The sequence below is a fragment of the Mustela erminea genome, chromosome 4 (assembly GCF_009829155.1).
Source record: "Mustela erminea isolate mMusErm1 chromosome 4, mMusErm1.Pri, whole genome shotgun sequence".
Classification (NCBI taxonomy): domain Eukaryota; kingdom Metazoa; phylum Chordata; class Mammalia; order Carnivora; family Mustelidae; genus Mustela; species Mustela erminea.
The window spans coordinates 119,667,737-119,686,673 of record NC_045617.1 but is presented as its reverse complement, the minus strand read 5'-3'; the positions used below and the strand labels follow the sequence as shown (position 1 = coordinate 119,686,673).

At 50.0% G+C, this 18,937-nt stretch overlaps 3 protein-coding genes across 5 annotated transcripts; 1 reads left to right on the top strand and 2 right to left on the bottom strand.

Moving 5' to 3' along the window:
* Positions 1-1,119: 1,119 nt before the first annotated feature.
* Positions 1,120-4,471, bottom strand: PSMB8 (proteasome 20S subunit beta 8). Its single transcript, XM_032340717.1, has 6 exons — positions 4,276-4,471; positions 3,379-3,526; positions 3,105-3,216; positions 2,524-2,653; positions 1,951-2,155; positions 1,120-1,443 (listed from the first exon to the last, which is right to left on the bottom strand). The coding sequence occupies exons 1-6, from the start codon at positions 4,420-4,422 to the stop codon at positions 1,355-1,357; spliced, it is 831 nt and encodes a 276-aa protein (XP_032196608.1). The 5' UTR covers positions 4,423-4,471; the 3' UTR covers positions 1,120-1,354.
* A 1,165-nt stretch (positions 4,472-5,636) lies between these two features.
* Positions 5,637-13,665, bottom strand: TAP1 (transporter 1, ATP binding cassette subfamily B member). Of its 2 annotated transcripts, XM_032340713.1 has the most exons (11): positions 12,874-13,665; positions 12,285-12,399; positions 12,013-12,143; positions 11,035-11,240; positions 10,401-10,598; positions 9,221-9,349; positions 8,877-9,065; positions 8,106-8,279; positions 7,703-7,865; positions 7,042-7,178; positions 5,637-6,261 (listed from the first exon to the last, which is right to left on the bottom strand). In XM_032340713.1, exons 1-11 carry the CDS (start codon positions 13,469-13,471, stop codon positions 6,049-6,051), a joined length of 2,253 nt encoding a protein of 750 aa, XP_032196604.1. In that variant the 5' UTR covers positions 13,472-13,665; the 3' UTR covers positions 5,637-6,048. The 2 variants fall into 2 exon arrangements, with proteins under 2 accessions (XP_032196604.1, XP_032196605.1); XM_032340714.1 differs by lacking the exon at positions 7,042-7,178.
* A 156-nt stretch (positions 13,666-13,821) lies between these two features.
* Positions 13,822-18,875, top strand: PSMB9 (proteasome 20S subunit beta 9). 2 transcript variants are annotated; one of them, XM_032340720.1, is made up of 6 exons: positions 13,822-13,925; positions 16,067-16,134; positions 16,874-17,005; positions 17,662-17,791; positions 18,017-18,158; positions 18,695-18,875. In XM_032340720.1, exons 2-6 carry the CDS (start codon positions 16,076-16,078, stop codon positions 18,820-18,822), a joined length of 591 nt encoding a protein of 196 aa, XP_032196611.1. In that variant the 5' UTR covers positions 13,822-13,925; positions 16,067-16,075; the 3' UTR covers positions 18,823-18,875. The 2 variants fall into 2 exon arrangements, with proteins under 2 accessions (XP_032196611.1, XP_032196610.1); XM_032340719.1 differs by lacking the exon at positions 13,822-13,925 and adding an exon at positions 13,933-14,097.
* The last annotated feature ends 62 nt before the right edge of the window (positions 18,876-18,937 follow it).

Below are 18,937 nucleotides of genomic sequence, written 5' to 3'. Positions count from 1 at the left end.
TACCTTCACCTGCCCTCCTCAACACAGCTCCCTGGGCAGAGCACAAGTTCAGGTGCCTCCAGGTGTGTGTTTCAGATAGAGTCGTGGGGCACCTCTGGCATATGAGGAGGATGCACTTCGTTTCCTTGTCTATTTTAACACTGATTAAGGGGTAAACAGGATTCTATAGGTCCTGCCTGACCCAGAACCCACCTATGGAACATGCTGGTTTGTTTATTCCAGAAGTAACTCTTCAGGTTGAAACTACCTCCCCAACTCAAAATACCCCCAAAGGAAGGATCACTTGGATTCCAAACCACCTGTTTGAAAGGTTACTGGTATGTTTACCAATGAGGCACTTCTAGTTTAAAGGGGGGAGGTGTATTCCAAGTAGACGATTATTAAAATTTCTCCAAGCTTGCCATTCTGAGATTTGGAGATCAGGAGACTCTGTCCTTAATGGAAACAAAAGCTTCCTTTTCAGCTGCTAATTGCTTTCAAGTTTTTTCTTTAACTGACTCTCCTTAAGAGGGGACATTGTCCATGTTCCTTGCATGATTCAGAAAAACTCGTTATGTCTTTCTCATTTTCCTAACCTGCTTACTTTTTCCTCATATTTCCCTTTCCAAGGAGGGAGTCCTCTTTAGTCATGGTCCTGTCATCTTGCAATTAATTGAGCATGACATATCATGAAATTGAACCCCTAATGTCCATCTCTGCATTCAATATCCAGTGTCCCCAAAATGTTATTTGAGGTAAAATGCACCACGTTTCCAATCACCATATACACGTGAGGTAACTGCTTTTTCATCTGACTCTACAACATCAAAAACAAGTCGTTCTAGTACTCTGCTCCAGACAAGCAAACCATTAACAGTGAACCACACAGGAGTCTTCAGGTTGCGTTCCTATAAAAAGGACCTTAACCTAAAGTAAATGGCAAATATGTGTCTACAGACCTTGACCGGCCTTCCTGAGCACATGGAGGGACGAGTGTGGAAGGAAAACCCAACAGAAATATTTGGTGAGGCCCCATTTCTTAGGTTGGGGCTCAGGTCTGCTCTCAGGGAAAGCCTCTCTATTTCCTGCCCCACCCCACAAACGCCCCAGCCCCAAGTCCACTCAGCAGCAACACAGAGGCATTAATAACCATTTTCTTTTATTGAGCTTAGTGGGGCACCCAGAGTGTGGGGTAAGGGGAATGTTCCTTGAAACAGACAACACACAAGAGGGTAAACTCCACCCCATTCACAATGCCCACTGGTTCTCTCCCTCAGGGCTCAGGTTAAGGCTCCCCTCTCCTGTGGAGTGTAAACTAGCCCAGGTTCCTGAGTTGACCAGGCTGTGCCAGAAAAGGCGTGCTCAGCCTCCGCTATTACTGACTGGTCTCCTGATACTGGTGCAGCAGGTCACTGACGTCTCTACTTTCCACTTTCACCCAACCATCCTCCTTCATGTGGTACACTGTGGGCAGATGAGAAAGAACAGGGAGTCACCATTCACTCCAGCAAGTTCCTGTTCATGTCGTTATGTGGAAGGTGACAATAACATACTCCCAAACATATTCTCAACACATACTTGATCACTGGGACTTCAATGCCCCTCTTTGGATGCTGAAAACCTCTTTCCCACACCTGGGCAGCTCAGTCAGTTAAACGTCTGACTGTTGGTTTGGTCTCAGGTCAAGATCTCAGGATCAAGAGATGGAGCCCACATGGGGCTCCACACTCAGCAGGGAGTTTGCTTGAAGTTTCTCTCCCTCTGCCCCCTCCTCCCACTCGCATGCATGCTTGCTCTCTCTTTCTCAAGTAAATAAATAAATCTGAAAGAAAGAGAGAAAGAGAGAAAGAAAGAAAGAAGAAAGAAAGAAAGAAAGATAGATAGATTCTTCCCTACCACTTTATCCCCTCTAACTCTCCCAATCTCAAATCCCCCTTCCCCATCTAGGGGTGTGTAGGGTGTGTCTCTTACAGTTGACGACACCTCCGGAATAGCTGTCTCGGTGGGTGGCATAAACAATAGCCTTGCGACCCAGCTCATAGGCTTCTTCAGGACTGAGATCAGGTCGATAGCCACTATCCATGACCCCATAGGCATAGCTGTTCCCACTGCCAGTGGAGAACATACTTCCTGAGAGCCGAGTCCCATCTTCTCTTACATAGTAGAGTCCAGGACCCTACAGGAAGCAAGGAGTTTCCCGTTGGAGTTGGAGAGGGAGTTTTTAATAACATACAGGTTCAAGTGTGAGCCATAAAAGTAGATAAAAGAATAAGCATTACCCAGGAACATTTGAACCAGCATTTTAGTAACAATCATAGAACTTTAGGGGGAAGAAGTTGGAGTCAGCTATTTTATCCAAAGGAACAAGCTTACGGGAAAATGGTCCACCTCTGGACCCAGAAATAGTCCATGGGTATGCTGGAACAGTTTTATAACCCAATGTTCTACGTGCCACGCATCTTATAAGGGAGAGAGTGGGTGTGTATGATGGGGAATCAGTCTCTCACCTGTCATGGGAAAATAGGAAGAATGGAGAGCACCCACCTTCTTATCCCAGCCACAGATCATACTGCCCATGGAGAGGTCCATGCCGCGGTACTGGAACACCATGTTGGAGAGCAGTTTGGAGGCTGCCGACACTGAGATACGCTCCCCATTCCTCAGATAGTACAGCCTGGGTACAACAGGGTGGTGGGGGCAGTGGACTCAGAGGGGACAGGAGAAGTCTAGCTCTCGGAGAGCAGCCTGCTTGATGTGCAGGAAATAATTAAAGAGATAAGTATTTGAAAAGAATGGTTTGGTAGGATCTAAGGATCAGGGAGAGATTCGGAATTTAAATTATCTAAACCACATAAAGAAATCCTAGTAAATGACACCATCCCATCAGGGTTTATGACATCAGTGCTAAATAAGTGACAATTTATCTATCTGGCTTATTGGCAAGAGCACAGGCTGAGATTTGGGAGAAGGTTTTCGAATCAACAGAAGGCTGTTTTGTGAAATGCTACATTAACACCAAGATGCTACGTTAGCCCCAGGGGAAAGGATGAGCAACAGTGATCTGGGGGTTCCAGGATCCACCATTGACCCCTGGGCTTAGGAAGGGGATAGGAGACCTGGCCTACCTGCACTCCTTGGCCAGCAGACGCTCCCAGTACAGACAGTCCGCCGCACAGCCAGACATGGTCCCAAGCAGGTAAGGGTTAATCTCAATCACTTTGTTAACCCTTGTGCTGGCTGGAAGAAGATGGAGCTTTGAGAGAGTTGGATGGACCCCACAGCTCTTCCTGTGTATCCAAAATTAGTATCTGCTTCTGCTTTGATGCAGATGTGGGCCTCCTGCCCAGAGAGGGGCCCAGCTCTCCAGATTCCAGCTGCTTGGCGCACACACACACTCACCTATGTAACTCCCAGCCGTAGCCCGAGAATCCACTGCCACAATCACTCCTTGCTGGAACTTGAAGGCCAGAGTGGTAGTGCCATGGTTCATCTCAATTCGAACATTCCTTTCACCATTCCCACCAAGGGACTGGAAGAATTCCCTGGGCTGATTAGAGAGAAAAGGTAGACGAAGGGGCACTGAAAACTTCTGAAACACAAGGCTCCAGAAGAAGTTTCACAAGAGTCTGGGAGTGAGGAGATGGGCAGAAATTCTCCAACCATGAATAACCGAAACAGTTAATAACCAATCTCTACCAGGATCTGACTTGGGAGAAGGAAAAGAACAAGCACATGACACCAACCTCGTCCATCTTCCAGCACAATAGATATGAAAGGAAATAAATGTTCACCATAAGTAAACATTTTAAGGGCGACTTTAATGCGCTTTTTCTTTCCACTCATAGGTCATTTAACACTCACAACACGATTTGTTAATAATATCCTCATTTTACAGAAGCGATGCCCCAGACCTAGACAAGATGATTGAGCCAAGATGCACAACAGTGAGTGTCTGAGAGGAGGCTAGCAAAGTTCCCCCGTTTTCCAGGGCCCATGAGAGCCCCGGGAGAAAGGCTTCGTGATTCATGATCCCTGTGTGAGGGAGAGCTGGCTGGAAAGCTCTCTTGTCTCCCTCCACCACACCTCTAAGTCTTTGCCCTAATCTGTACTTTCTAATCCTCAGGCAGGTGATCAGCCCCTGAGTTCCACGTGTCCTCCTCCCTGGCACGGGCCCTGGACGTGGTTCTCCTTCACTAAAGGATGGCCCCCTCTGGGGAGTCTCAAGGGGGACCCTCCCTTCCTCTGTGCCCTCCTCCCCGTCTCCCCCTCACCCCAGATTCTCTTTACAGCCCTGACCTGCATTCCCCGGGGGAAGGCGAACTCCGGAGACCGCACAGAGAAGCTGTAGTGTCCAGGGTCCGAGCGAAACTGGCTTCCCAGGGTCGGGACAGCGCAATCCTTCCACTGTCCTCGGGGGGCTCCGCACACCTCCAGCAACGCCATTGTCGCCTGGGACCCAGAAACCGTCCGAGTAGGAAGCGAAAGCGAAAGCCCTCAGCCTTAAGGGGAGGGAACCAGAATTTTTTTTTCCCACATCCCCCTGCCCTTTCCAAGAAGAGGCCAGTGGGCGGCTGGAGACCAGAAACATCTTATTGGGGACAGGCTTCTTTGCTCAGCCGTTATGTTAGTTGGAGAAACAATGGGTGAAGACAGACTGTCGGAAGAAAAGAAAAAAGAGAGGGAGCGGCTTCGAAAGCCCCCTCGGTACTGAGATTCCAGTGAGAGACACCAACATGCCGCTGGGCATCCTCTCAAACAGTTACGAAGTGGGTATGGGGTTGCATCTTCTAAAGGCTTAACCTTAGCCAGAAAGCTGCAAATCAGCAAGAAGCTGGGAGTTGTTTCCCCTCCGGGGCTTGGAGGTGTTCATAGGAGCATCATTTTATAAAATTAGGGGAAAGGGGGAGTATGCGGGGGCAGTGAGGCTTGAGGACAGGTTGTGGGGCAACCGGCAACAGAATATACCTGCGGGGGGGGGGGGCACCAAGGAGAGGGCGCAGGCTCTGAATCTTTCGACGTAGTCTCTCAGGACCTTTCCTGGTTCAATGGTCTCCCTAACCTAGAGCCACCCACAACAACCGCCCTTTCTGCCAGCACCACCTTACTCGACTGAGCACTGCGGAGGAACTCATCCAAACCCCGCCTCCCCTTGCAACCTGTGTTGGCCTAAACTGCTCCGCAACTGCTGACGTCACACACTGAGGCCCTTCCAGAATGGAAGAGATTTACTAGACAGCCCCGCCCACACTACGCTGAAATCACCCCAGCAGGTGTCTTTTCTGAGCAGGGTGAGCTCTTCTGGAATGGACCAGGGGCGGGTTAGGTTGGTTAAGTCAGTTTCTCGGTAGGCGCGCTTGCACTCCTCTTCCTCTAGCTACGCTTGATCTCCATTTTCCCCTTCAGAAAGGCCAGAGCTCCGAACTGCAGCTGCTAGTGCTTGGAGGGTGCTGTATCCCACTCTGGCTCGTCCTTGGTGGCGGACATGGGGGCATGGGAAAGTAGAGGGGGAAATCATAGGAAACAGAAAACTTAAGGGAGAATATGGCCCACTTGGGACTATGAAGCACTGAAGCTCCTGAAGGAGGGAGAGACCAAACTCCGGGAAAATTCACTGCAAGCATTGGTGAGCCATTTGGTGCGCTGAAAACACAAGAAACCACAGTACAAAACCCCGATTTTATTATAAATATCAAGAATCCAGAGTGTGTTTATGGGCCAGCATATGACTTTAGTCTTAGTGGAAAGTAGCTGCTCTCCCCTCTCTATATTTTAAAGTTCTTCTCATTTCCAGGGTTCCACACCAAAACCCTGGCTCTGAACCCGGTTACACTAAGGAGTTATAAGCCCTGTTTTCTTCCAAGAAATCTGTATCATCAAGAGGAGTTTGGAGAGGGGGCAACACTCGTGGCAGAATTTCAGGCATCAGCTAGTGAGTTATTTTCTAGGAAGTCGTGCCTCCTAGAAGCAGCTGCCTACTGTGCAGCTCTGGTAAGCCCCTTGTTCCCAAATTCTCCACTAGAGAGGAGAAAAGAAGGGAGGGAGATGGCACATGCAGGTCAGAGGAGCCTTTCATTTTGGAGCTCCTGACCCACCAGGAGCCTGCATCATGGTCCAGAAGTGTCCCCTCCTTTCCATGAGCTGCTGGTAGGTTCCTGCTTCACAGATGGTGCCTCCATCCAGAAAGAGGATTTGGTCAGCCTGCTCCACCAAGCTGAGACAATGGGTGATGAGAAGCACAGACCGAGAGCGCCGCTGGGGGCTTTTGTACAGGAGCTGCTCCACCTGAAAAAAAGATACAGACTCCGTCAAGTGCCCAGGGAGACATCTGTGTTTCCAGAGCCCGGAAAGCTTTCACCAAGATCACTGCCACCTCTGCCAGCAAGTCTAGGAGTCTGCCAAGGAGTCTAGAATTCTCATTCTAAGTGCTTCTTTGTCCAACCTTTGATTTGTCAAGGACTATTTACATGAGATGGCAACAGTGGGATAAAAGTAAGAGTCCTGAGGTGAAACCCATAAGAAAAGAGTAAAGGGTATCAAACAGTCTCTCTCTTTACCTATAAACTGGGAATTTTATATTCTGTTTTGAAGAAATTCAACTTAGTGGTAAAAAGCATGAGCACTCGAGTCAGGCGGGCTTGACTCTGGGTCTGTGCTCTACTACTCCACAGTTCAGTGACATCGAGTGGTCGTTTAACCTCTCTTCACCCCCTTTTTATCATGAGTAGAATGAAGCCAACAATGCCCAGCTCAAAGGCCTTCAAGATGAATGAACAAGTCAGATAATACATGCAGGGGTCCTAATCGCATGTCCATAGTAAAAGAGTAAAAGCTCAACTGACAATAATACTTTTAGGATGGTCTTCTTATGTTTGGCTTCAGAGATTCAGGGTCTATAGACAGTGTCTTTGAATTGGTTCTAAGCATCTTGGGGGGCAGCTGCTGGGAACTGAGAATCGCAGGAACTGATCTGGATAACTATGTTAGTATAAATAACATAGGATGAGTGAAGGAAAGGAGACTAACTGGAAAGTTAGACAGTCACTAACAAAATGTCCCTCTCACCCGTAACTGGCTGTCTGCGTCGAGGGCACTGGTAGCATCATCCAGGATGAGTACACGTGGTTTCCGGATCAATGCTCGAGCCAAGGCCACTGCCTGTCGCTGACCCCCTGATAGCTGGTTCCCAGCCTCGCCTATCTCTGCAGAGACAAGAGGCAAGGTGAAAGCTGGATAACCACACGTGCCTCCCCGTGCTTGCCTGTATGTGCACGCGGGCACAGACGTGCACATACACACACCAAGGACTGATGGATGATGCAGCTGGATGGGGAAAGTTCTGGAAAGGCGACCAAGTTCTGAGGATATGAGCATGAAGAAGCCAGAGGAACAAGATCCTACAACTTCAAACTGATGTCAGCGGGTTGGAAGGGACTACAGAATAAAGGATGGACTTAATAAAGGAATAAAGGAAGGGACTACGGAATAAAGACATCGGTAAAGATGTCTGGGTGACGGGCACCTGGGTGGCTCAGTGGGTTAAAGCCTCTGCTTTTGGCTCGGGCCATGATTCCAGGGTCCTGGGATCAGGCTTTCTGCTCTCTGCTCAGCCCTCTCTCTCTGCCTGCCTCTCTGCCTACTTGTGATCTCTGTCAAATAAATAAGTAAATAAATAAATCTTAAAAAAAAAAAAAGATGTCTGGGTGAGGATATAGGCTGAAAGCACCTGTGTTATAGCCCTCAGGGAGTTCAGAGATGAAACTGTGGGCTCCAGACACCATTGCAGCAGCTCTGATTTCCTCCATAGTTGGCTTCTGGACCAGGCCATAGGCAATATTTTCTTGAAAACTCCTCCCAAATAACTGTGGCTCTTGCCCCACTGCAGCCACCTAGGACAAAATATGATGAAGAGTCAAAGAACAAGGAACACAGGAGTATGGTTATCTAGAGACTCACGACTCAAAATCTTTGTTGAACATGTATCACAAAATTACACACGCTCTCTCCTGACTACACCCCATCTCCACCCAAGATCTGTCCCTCCCTGGTCCTCCTTTCAGAACGCTCAGTTAGGGTGTTCAGTGACGTCCCCTCACCATCCCCTCCACCACCGCCATCTTCTTGCTCACTTGTGTGTGCAGGTAGCCGTGTTCGTATTGGGGAAGAGGGTTCCCATCCAGCAGCAGCCGTCCCCCGGTGGGCTGGTACAAATTCTGCAGCAAGGCAGCCACTGTGCTCTTCCCGGACCCATTGGGCCCCACCAGAGCTGTCACCTCACCAGGCCGTAGGGTGAATGTCAGCCCCTGGAGGTCAGAGAATCCAAAAAAATGACAGACTAAGGCCTCTAACCTTGAGACTTGAGACTGCCATTGTCTTATTACATAGCATGACGTCTTACGTACATCATAAGGGGGGTCGGGGGAATGGGGAAATACAGCAACTCCTATCCTCCCACAGGCATAAATTTCTGTTCCTCAGGGATGATAGCTCCCCAAGGAATAGAGACGGAAAATTGGGCAAAAATCAGAGCAGAGACCAAACACCACTATGTCACACACTTGATATCAAATGTCACGAGAAAACAGGAAAAAAAAAATCACATTCTAAATGACAAATGGAAAGAAGAGGAAAAGATAGAAGACTAGAGATATTTTGCTTCAGCAATTCCTTAGGATGTGAGACCCTCCTCCCGGAAAGCCTCTTCTCCAAACCTTCTTACAAATCCAAACCAGTTCTTGAGTTCGGGGCAGCTGTATGGAGCAGACGGGGCTCATCTCTGCCTTTGAGGGGCTAGGAAGGATCTATCTGTACCTCATGCTAAGCGGGCCGAAGACAGGAAGAGAGTTTAGGATGGTAGAGATGAGCAAGGCCCGTGACAGACAAGGATAGGTAGGCTATACCTGCAGCACTGGGACATCTGGACGGTTTGGGTAGGCGAAGGAGACATCCTGAAACTGGACAAGGCCCTCCAAGTTTAAGGAAGTCAACACACCACTGGGAGGACAGCGAGGAATCCGGTCCAGGTATTCAAATATTTTCTCTGAGGAGCCCACAGCCTTCTGTACACTTGGGTAGGTGGAGAGCAGTACCTGCAGGGGAGGTATGAGTATTGCAAAGGGGAGAACACATCGGCTTGCCAGGGCCATGTGATAGGAGAAGGGTAAAGAACAGAAGGAAGGTGACAAAGACGGTGATGGGACCTAAGAAGGAAAAGCACTAGGGAGTGAAAACGGAAGGCTCTCACCTCAACAGCGGTGGTGAACTGGATCTGGTAGAGAATAAACGTGACAAGGTTCCCGCTGCTTACAGCCCCACTTGTCACCAGATGCCCACCGATGTATAAGATTCCCACCTTCAGCAGCATCCCTGAGATCTGTGGAGAGACCATGGAGAAAAGGGATTGTGGTTGAAAAATCTCGGGAGGAGGGTGATGCAAAGTATGAGATGCATTAGCAGTTTGGAGATATAAAGTCCCTTTCCCCCGGAGAACAGCAGGAGGCTCCACGGTCAGACAGGGAGCGTGCACCATGGGGGCTCCATGGAGTCTTGCTCGGCTACACCACAGAAGTCATCACTGTTCTCCCCATCACCACTATCACCTTGTGTGCAGAACACTTGTTTACTGAGGAGGCTTAGGAAGAGGAAGTAAGGGGGATAGGGGAGGTTAGGGATCTCAGTGCTTTAAATGAAATGTCATCTAATATTCATAGCAAGAACCCTATAAACAAGGTTATGCCATTCCCCCTTTTCTAAATGAGGAAACAGGGGAGCCTAGGTGGCTCAGTCGGTTGAACATCTTGGTTTCGGCTGAGGTCATGATCTCAGAGTCCCAAGTCATTGTCAGGCTCTCTGCTCAACAGGGAGTCCTCTCTCTTTATCTCTCTCCCCTGCCCATGCTCTCTCCCTCTCAAATAAATAAATCTTTTTTAGAAAATAAAAAATAAAAATGAAATGGGCAAACAGTCTCAAGAGAAAGTAAGTTTCTAGCCCACGATCACAGAGCTAGTAAACGGCAGCATCGAGGCAGGAATTCCTGAATGCTGCTCCAGTTCTCTTTCAATGACGGAGCAGATGTCCCTCATCCTTGGCTTCTGCTACTGCCGTGGCTCTCACAGTCCCAACATGACACAGGCCAGCTGCAGAACTTTATGTTTGAGTTCTGCCTGAGAGGCAAAGGAAGGCCCCGGGACTGGAATACATGGTCCCTTCCCTAAAAGGGGGCCGGAAGGATTCTGTGTTTCGTGGTGACAGGAAGCCATCTGTCAGGTCTAAAGAGAGGGAGGCAGTTAGGAACACCGAGCAGGGTAACTGAGCCCCAGATTGCTAGAATGACAACACCGAACCAACCACTGCCCCCATGGTGGCAGCGTGCGGGAAAGGGAATGGAGTCGAGGCATCTCAGGTACTCATATACAGGTGCTCACACTACTGGTCCAGAGGTTGACTGCATAGGACACAGCCTCCTTCTGATGGAGGGTATTCATATCCTGCAGCTTCTGGCTGTACTTCTGGGCCTCAGCCTCCTCATTGGCAAAGCTCCGGACTGTGGGCATGGCTGACAGCACCTCGATGGCCACCTGGCTGGACTCTGCCAGAGATTTCTGCACCTGGGCTGCCAGCGCCTGTGGAGACATGGACAAGAGATGTCGCATAGGGTTGGCAAACCATCAGGGACATTAGTACCTTAGTTACCTAGTTGGAGATTAAAGGTGAGAAGGGGCAGATGAATGAAGGAAAGACAAAGGGGCACAGTTATACTTCCTAGATACCAAAGGGGTACAGAGAAGAGGAAATTATTTAGAAGGGTCACAGGGGATCGAAATCTCAAGACTGGTGATCATGTTTGCAAAGACAGATCATGGGCAGAAGTTAGAAGAGAAGACACAGACAGTATGGAGCTCAGCACTGAGCCATCTGGGAGCATGGGTTACAGGGACAGGGGGTCCCGTGAAAACAGGGAATCAGCGAGGGTGCCAGGAAAGAAACCTAAGAGGGATTCATTCCACTCAGTCCGAGAAATGAAGGTCTATGTAGGGTGAGACAGCTCCCTGGACATACCTGGTGCCATTTTCCCAGCTTCTTAGGCAGAAGGAAAAGCAGAGGCAGGGTGACCAGGGTGACCATGGTGAGGGACAATGACCCCCAGAGCATGAGTCCCAAGAGACACAGCCCCCGCACCAGGTACCACAACAGCAGACTCAACTTCTCACTGAGAGACTCACTTAGCGTGGAGGTGTCCTCTGTCACCCGAGAAGTGATGGCTCCTGCCAGGCATTGGAGAGAAGAGAGTGAATGAATGAGAGGCTCAGAGTGGTGGAAGGGACTAGCAACCAGCCAGGGGGAGGAGCCAGGGGAAAGGGGGCAGCAACAGGGTGTTCTGAGGAGACTTAGGAAGAGGAAGTAAGGGGGATAGGGGAGTTTAGGGATCTCAGTGCCGTGAGAATGAGTGTTAGGAAAAACCTGGCCAAAGATTTTCATTGTAACTATAAGGAAATTGATGCCCATGTGAATTTCCATTTCTCTGACAGTTTCTATCCCTTAAAGAGCATGTATAACTGTGCTTCACACACAGCACAGAGACGAGCTTAAGGTGGTCACATAACATAGCTGGAGAAAAAGAGTGCTGCTAGAAAACAGTCCAGAAAACTCTACTGAGCACTCAGCTGGGAACCAAGAGATGCGTTCTATCCCCAAGCTCACCCCTATCCATATGTGCCCATGCCAGTTTCAGCATTTAGGGTCCGGGCCTCAGCTTCCTTTTCTGCAAAATAGGGAGTTGGACTCCGTGATCTCAAAATTTCCAGGTTTGAAATTCTATAGTTTTTATCTGAGTATACACATAAAGATAAATTTATGGAAATTTAGATGGAAAAGCTAGGTTTTTCTGAAGGTAAAGAATATAATACTCAAAGTATATCAAGAATAAGAAATGACAATGTCTACGTGAGAGAAAAAGAGAAAGATCAAGGTTATAAGTAAAAGAGGATATATAGGGAAAATAAAGAGTATAAAGATATAATGAGTTTCATGACACACCCGTTTGGTTCTGTTGGAAAAACTCTGTTTCCTGACGCAGGACAGCCTGAAATACCTCTCCTTGCAAGCGGCTGTGCACACGGCCCATGGTGCTGTTATAGACACCGTCAGCCCCGAATTCCAACACTGCACTGGAGAGAGAGAAGGATCAGGCCCTGTTCCAGGGACAGAGAGAAGTCCCAAAGAAGGGCTCTTTGGACAGCAGCCCCAACTTCCAGATCCCTCTTTTTCAGGGCCCCCCATTCTCAGGCTTCCATCTTCAGCCCCCAAACCTGGCTATGGTGAGAATGGACATGAGAGTTATGTTCCGTGTGAAAACAGAGGCTGTCCCATCTTGGAGAATCCAGTCGGCGAGGTGACCGGTGAAGAACGGAATGGCCATTTCCCCTGGAGAGGAAGAGGAGGGAGAGGACAGTCACAGTTATCAAGTCTAAGTAGATCAGTTCCAAGCAGAGGGGCCCCGTCCCCCATCCCACTCCTTTGAACCATCACCGATATCCTGGAGGGCCCGGGCAGAAAGAGGACACTGAGAACCCAGCCCTGCACCCGCACCGTGGAACTCACAACCCTGAGCCCCACCAGACCTTCAGAGGTTTCATAGGGAGACTAGAGGTCATAGGGTGTGCTGCCCAGAAGAATAGACTTGCCCAGGGTGGCTAATGAAGCAACGCCTAAAGCAGCATCGGAGTCCAGGGCTCTTTCCTTGACACCTAAGCGAGTCTTCTCACCACCACAGCTCGGTCACCTTCCCCCTGATCCACATCCCAGAACCCACACTAACCGATCTCACTGACCATTATTACTGTGATTCTTGCCCAGGCCCCTAGTGTCCGTCCCTCTCTGCCCCTGCGTTCCTCTTACCGAGAGAGGAGAGAACGAACAGGACCAGCAGGAGCGGGAGGCGTCGTATCTCTGAACCCAGGCAGCCTAGAAGCCGGCGCACCGCGTCTCCTGAACCCCCATGACTTTTCGGTTCCCAAAGTCCGCCGAGCTTATGCCACACGGCGGCTGCGGGTACTGCTGCCAAGTAGGTGAGGGCGAAAGCATCCAGGCGACTTCCCCAGTGCAGGAGCCGAGAGCCGTCGGAAGCCCTGGGAACGCTCCATGAGCTCAGCTCTCGGAACAAGGCAAGTCCCGGCAGGGCCAAGCCCAGCGCCGCCGCCAATGGCTGCAGAGCTGCCAGCCATCCCCGGACTCCTGCACTTTTCCTGCCGGAACGGACCGTTGCCCCGAGAACAGCACGGGCCCCCAGCCACAGCACAGCCCAGCGGCTCAGGCCCACCACCCAGACCCGGAGTAGGGGCAGCGCGGCGGGGACCAGCGCCGAGCCTATTCTGGGGAGCGCCGCCCGGAGCAGCACCCAGTCGGCGAGAAGCAGCAGCGTTACCCCCAGCCACGCCAGGGAAGCTCGGGACGAGCAGAGGCAGCCGCAGGGGCTGCGGGACCCCGAGCTGGCCATGGGCGCGTGGGTGCTGCCGGAGGTCGCACCCCCGGCCTGGGACTCCCCGCTCTCCGCACGGGTCCGCACACTCGGGTGCTGTACCCGGGAGGGCGCTGAGACCCGGGGCGGGGAAAGGAGGGAAGGGCGGATGGAGGCGGGGATCCCGGAAAGTCCCAGGACCGGCTGGTTCTGGAGGCGCTCCTTGAAGCGGGCGGTTTCTCGGAAAGGGAAAACGAAAGCGGCAGCAGCTCAGTAAGCCCGCCCCGCGCAGGAGGTGGCCCGCCCAGACTATTTTGGGAGAAGGCGTGGAAATCAGATATGAGGTTTTAGGGAGCGGACTTGTGGCTCCAACTTCTCAATCAGGCACACTAATCCTTCCTTGCTATCTCTGCTTCATTTGGCGAATTCCACTTGCCAGGACGTTTTTACCCCAGCCTCTTTCGTCACCTGTCTCCGGGCAGATCTGTTCCAAGTAGGTTAGCGCCGGGCGCGAGGCCTCACAGAGCGGACCCGGGCGCCCCCTGGCGGGCGTGGGGAAGGCACGGGGCTGGAGGCGTGCGCTGCCTGCCGTCCCACGTCGGAGAGCAGTGCCCCAGGCTGCAAGCGGCACCGAGATGTTGCGCGGCGGCCAAGTCCGCACTGGGGTAAGGAGTCTGTGCCGGAGGTTTAGGAGAGAGGTGGAGGCGGTGGAGCGACAGGGGGACGCTGGAAACTCCGAGCAGTGTTTGTGGCGACTAAAAGAGTGAGGAGGTAGTTTGTAGCAGCCAATGTTTGTAGAGATGCCCTGAGATGAAGACGGGGCACATCTATTCCGAAGAGGGTCTTATAGGAGTCCACCAAGGGACTGGGCCCGGGAGGCGAGTGGAGAAGGGGGTGCACTGGCTCTTAACTGAAAACGTCAAGGGGAAGCTGCTCTAAAGTGCTTTCGCTTTCAACTCCGAACTGGAGAGAGGGGCTGCTTAAATCAGGGGAGGGGGCTGGAGAAGGTGCAGACTGATGAAGAAATGGTGCCCTGGGTGAAGTAGGACAGCTCTGGGGCGAAGGGAATATGGGCACTGATTGAGAAGGGACAGCTCATCACACAGACCTTTGATAAATTGGCCGCGCTGGGTAACTCATAGCCGCAGCTCTGATAATGGGGGTTCCTTGTGAGACGGTGGTGGCCTTCCCCAGCCTGATCCAAGAAGGCTCCCATTTGGCTCAGGAGCTGCTATGTGCAGCTCCCTATGTCCTTCTTGTTCATTCCCACCTGCCTGCCCAGGCTGGGCAACAGGCTGCCCACAGCCCATGGCCGGCTGGCTTCTGTTCCTAAACTATGCCACGACTCTTGGCTTGGGGGCAGCTTTGTTTTGGAGGAATAACCTCTAGAATGGGGCTGCCCTTTTTCAGTGGCCCTCAGTTCATGGTAGATCAGTATGTCAGACAGCGCGTTCTGGGCAATGGCCCTGGGGTCCGGACTTACAGAGTGATGAGAATGCATTAAAACCATTTGTAAGGTAGAAAAATCTGATGAGCAGTGGAAAATGGGAAGCAGAAGTCACAACAACAGGAGAGTTAGACCCGGGTTTTAGTCCCAGTCTGTTATTAATTCTGGGTAACCTTGACAAGTCATTCGCCTCCTCCATGATTCAGTTTCCGCATTTGAACCAAGGACCTTTAAGTCTCTTTCCAACTCAACAGGAGTAGAAAACGTGTAGCTTTATCCCTTTCACCTTCTTTAATTCTTTTCCTTGATTTCCTTTCTTGACCTGAAAAAGTGAGCTCAAACTCCCCAGGCAAATCCTCTCCTGGTACAGATCTCTTCCTCTGGCTGCTGAGGTACCTATTGAACTCTTGATCAGAACTCCTTAAATGAGGGCTTCCTGGGTGGCTCATTTGGTTAAGCAACCCACTCTTGATCTCAGCTCAGGTCTTGATCTCAGGGTCCTGCATTCAAGTCCCACGCTGGGCTCCACACTGGGTGTGGAGCCTACTTTTAAAAAAGAAAAAATAAATAAATCCTTAAATGAAGCCTTTATTTTAAACCATCCCGTGTGTTTCTGGCTGTTTCCCTCCTCACATGGCCCTGCGAACCACCGCGCCCCTTGATATTTCTGCTGTTTAATAAACTGGCTAAGGGGTGTGGGGTGGAGAATTAGGGGCCAAAGAAAGACGTGAGGTTGTTTCCCCAAGTCACAGTAACCTGCTCTGTGTTGGGTCTATACACATCTGCACACACTAGGAGCACATGTGGCAGAGGTCATTCACTAATAGGGTTGCCTCTTCCACCAGTGCTTGGAAGCACCCACTTGAGCCAAATGTCTGCCTCTGTGAACCTGATCCCCACCTCTCTCTTTATAGTGGGAAGGATTCAACCTAGGAAGGCTGCAGCCCAGGAATAGGATTCTTTCTCTGTTGTGCCAGGAGCGGGCTGTGACATTCCCCTGCAGCTGAGAGAGGAGACAGAGAAGGTGGAGGGATAGAGGGGATATCCTGTACTGGGAGTCGGCTCTGGCCTAAACTGCTGTATGATCTTGAGCTAGTCACCTCACCTGTCTGGGGATGTTTCCTCATCTGTAGCATGAGGGAATCAAGTCTTGTCCTGCTCTGACATTCCATCCTCTTTGTCTGCAGACAACCATCATGGCAGTGGAGTTTGACGGAGGTGTTGTGGTAGGTTCTGATTCCCGAGTGTCTGCAGGGTAAGTACCAGTCAAGGTAAATGCTTCTGGAAGGAAGCCAATGGCCCTAAATACAGATTTTTCTTGCCCATTCATGAAGAGACTGGTAAAATGGAGCTTTGCAGAAATGGAGTTAACCTTCAGAAATGCCCCTCTAATGAGATACTGGGCAAGTGCTTCGGTCCCTGAATTCATGAAAGAGAATCTGGGGCCTGAATGCTTGTGGCCTGTCCCTGCAGAAATAGTTATAAAAGAATAGGATATGAGAAAGAGGTAAGACACAAAGATTTCAGGGGCCCTCCTTCCATCTATATTTAGAGATAGAAAAGGTGCTTCTGCCAAGCAGATATTCTGGTTTCTCATCCAGCACATGTTGAACTAATTTTGTCTCCTCCATCCTGACCAGTCTCCCCATATGCAAAATGAGTATATGGGATTAGGTCAATATTACTTAATGTCCCATAGAACACATAACTTCCTCAAGATCGGTACAACAAAGAAAAATTGCTTAAAAACATGATTCTTAATTTACTATTTTTTGTTTTACTATAAAATCTAAGCTGGAAATAAGTCTAATTTTGATGACTTGCGGTGTTTCATTTATTCGAGATGATTTTTTTCTTCCTGTTTTAATCCAAGTATTAAATTTCATGGACTCCAGGGCTGTTCTCTTGTCAGATAAATTTGAGAAACACTGGATGATTAACCTCCAAAATTCTGGCATTGCTAATGTTGGTGACTGTTGACCCATTCCCCACAGAGAGGCGGTGGTAAACCGAGTGTTTGACAAGCTGTCCCCGCTGCACCAACACATCTTCTGTGCACTCTCTGGCTCAGCTGCTGATGCCCAAGCCATGGTTGACATGGCCGCCTACCAACTGGAACTCCACGGGTATGAAGCTCTGGGGTCCTCAGTCCACATTCACCAGAGTTCTCCCCACCCTTGAAGCCCGAGACAGTGTCCCATTCCAGGAGCGCTGCAATGAAAAATGAAAAATTCTTGTTTGCGCTCCTGTTTTTATTAGCTTTGAACTGGAGCTTGACGCTCCAATGTAGTTTCTGCCTCTGTAAACTGGAGATAATTAACAGCACCTACCCTACCTCACCTGACAGTTATTTTGAGAATCAAATGATATATGTGAAAAGGGCTTGAACACTGTAAATCTCTGTCCCACTATAAATAACAAGAAAGAAAATGATGATGTGACCCACCATATATCAGGAAGTTACCCAGTGGGAAACCAAGGTCGTTGGTGCAGAAGTAAATCTTATCTGCTTTTACCCACATGGGCAGGGCCCTTGCAGCAAAGTGTTATATAATTGGGGGATGGGTAAGGAAAGGATGGGGATGGAGGAAAGGGGGGAAATGTTGAATCTTCTTACCAGTGGGTGCTGTGAGACTAGTCCCCCTGGAGTTTGAACTATTGCAACCACAGGTTTCAGGTTTCACAGGTCACTTGGCAGGCATGATGGCAATGGCACAGGAGGGTGGCCCTTCAGGAAGTTATATTGACCCCTATTACTAACACTTACTAACACTCCCTTTAGGTTGGAACTGGAAGAACCTCCTCTTGTTCTCGCTGCTGCCAACGTGGTGAGGAATATCAGTTATAAGTATCGGGAGGACCTGTCTGCACATCTCATAGTAGCCGGCTGGGACCGACGGGACGGGGGCCAGGTGCATGTCTTCCAATGTACCCCCTCTTCCCTATGGCGGGAGACAGAGTTTACATCCTTCCGGCAGTGGGTTCCCAGAACACCGCCTCTAAAAACAGAGTATAATCTCGCCAATGGGAGTAGGAGATGGGGGGCTTCACTACAGAACACGGAGACACCCTGCCTGTCTCAGTGGCAAGGAGAGGATTGGTGCTTCCATAGTCTGACCTGAGGATGCCCCTGCCAGGTGTATGGAACCCTGGGAGGAATGCTGACTCGGCAGCCCTTCACCATCGGCGGCTCTGGGAGCACCTATATCTATGGTTATGTGGATGCAGCGTATAAACCAGGCATGTCGGCTGAGGAGTGCAGGAGCTTCACCACGAACGGTAACTGCAGAGAAGGGTACCTGGGAGGGTTTTTAAACCTGGAGAGGAAGGAGAGGGTGAGGAACACAATGAGGAATACACGGACAACCATTTAACTTAATGTCTAAACTGGAACTCCTTTGAGAGGGAAAGGGAACAGGACAATGCTAGACAAGATGGGACTCCAGAACCCAGGGCAGACACCAGGAGTGTTTGGAGAACCCCAAATCAAAGTATACAGTTACTGTAAGAATCAGGGGTGTGCTGGAGCTGGCTGTTAAACATGAAACATTCAAGAACTCATGAACTGCTTGTTTAACTATTTGCAACTTGAAATCCATCCTGGTGGGAGTTTTGAGACCATGGATAATGGGAGATGTTACATTTAAAGGCATTTTTTTCCCTAAGTTATTTACCAGAACACTGCTTGGTATGTGTCCCTAGGAGATGGGTTTTGAGGTCTGAGAGTGGTAGTAAGCACATGAGCAGGAGAGGAATGTAAAGAATCCTGAAGCTAAGTCATTCTCTCTCCCCCTCTCCACCCTGAAACTCTGCAGCTATCGCTCTGGCCATGAACCGGGATGGCTCTAGTGGGGGCGTCATCTACCTGGTCACTATTACAGCTGCTGGTGTGGACCATCAAGTAATCTTGGGTGATGAGCTGCCGAAATTCTATGACGAGTGAATCTTCCTCAGACCTCCCTTCGTCATTTTGTAATAAACTCTTTCAGACCAGAACCTGGTATGGTCAATGGAAAATGGGTGCTCAGGGAGATAAAGCTTAGGTGACTGGGGTGAGG

What these genes read in the sequence shown, in the direction of transcription:
- PSMB8 (XM_032340717.1), bottom strand. Translation starts at nt 4,422, where the DNA reads ATGGCGTTGCTGGAGGTGTGCGGAGCCCCCCGAGGACAGTGGAAGGAT. An exon ending in CTGCTGGCCAAGGAGTGCAG is followed by an intron (nt 2,654 to 3,104) that starts GTAGGCCAGGTC and finishes TGTTGTACCCAG; the next exon opens with GCTGTACTATCTGAGGAATG. An exon ending in TTCCGGAGGTGTCGTCAACT is followed by an intron (nt 1,444 to 1,950) that starts GTAAGAGACACA and finishes ATCTGCCCACAG; the next exon opens with TGTACCACATGAAGGAGGAT.
- TAP1 (XM_032340713.1), bottom strand. Translation starts at nt 13,471, where the DNA reads ATGGCCAGCTCGGGGTCCCGCAGCCCCTGCGGCTGCCTCTGCTCGTCC. An exon ending in TTTCCAACAGAACCAAACGG is followed by an intron (nt 11,241 to 12,012) that starts GTGTGTCATGAA and finishes AATGCCTGGCAG; the next exon opens with GAGCCATCACTTCTCGGGTG. An exon ending in ACGCAGACAGCCAGTTACGG is followed by an intron (nt 6,262 to 7,041) that starts GTGAGAGGGACA and finishes TCTTTTTTTCAG; the next exon opens with GTGGAGCAGCTCCTGTACAA.
- PSMB9 (XM_032340719.1), top strand. Translation starts at nt 14,068, where the DNA reads ATGTTGCGCGGCGGCCAAGTCCGCACTGGG. An exon ending in GATTCCCGAGTGTCTGCAGG is followed by an intron (nt 16,135 to 16,873) that starts GTAAGTACCAGT and finishes CATTCCCCACAG; the next exon opens with AGAGGCGGTGGTAAACCGAG. An exon ending in TACCAACTGGAACTCCACGG is followed by an intron (nt 17,006 to 17,661) that starts GTATGAAGCTCT and finishes CACTCCCTTTAG; the next exon opens with GTTGGAACTGGAAGAACCTC.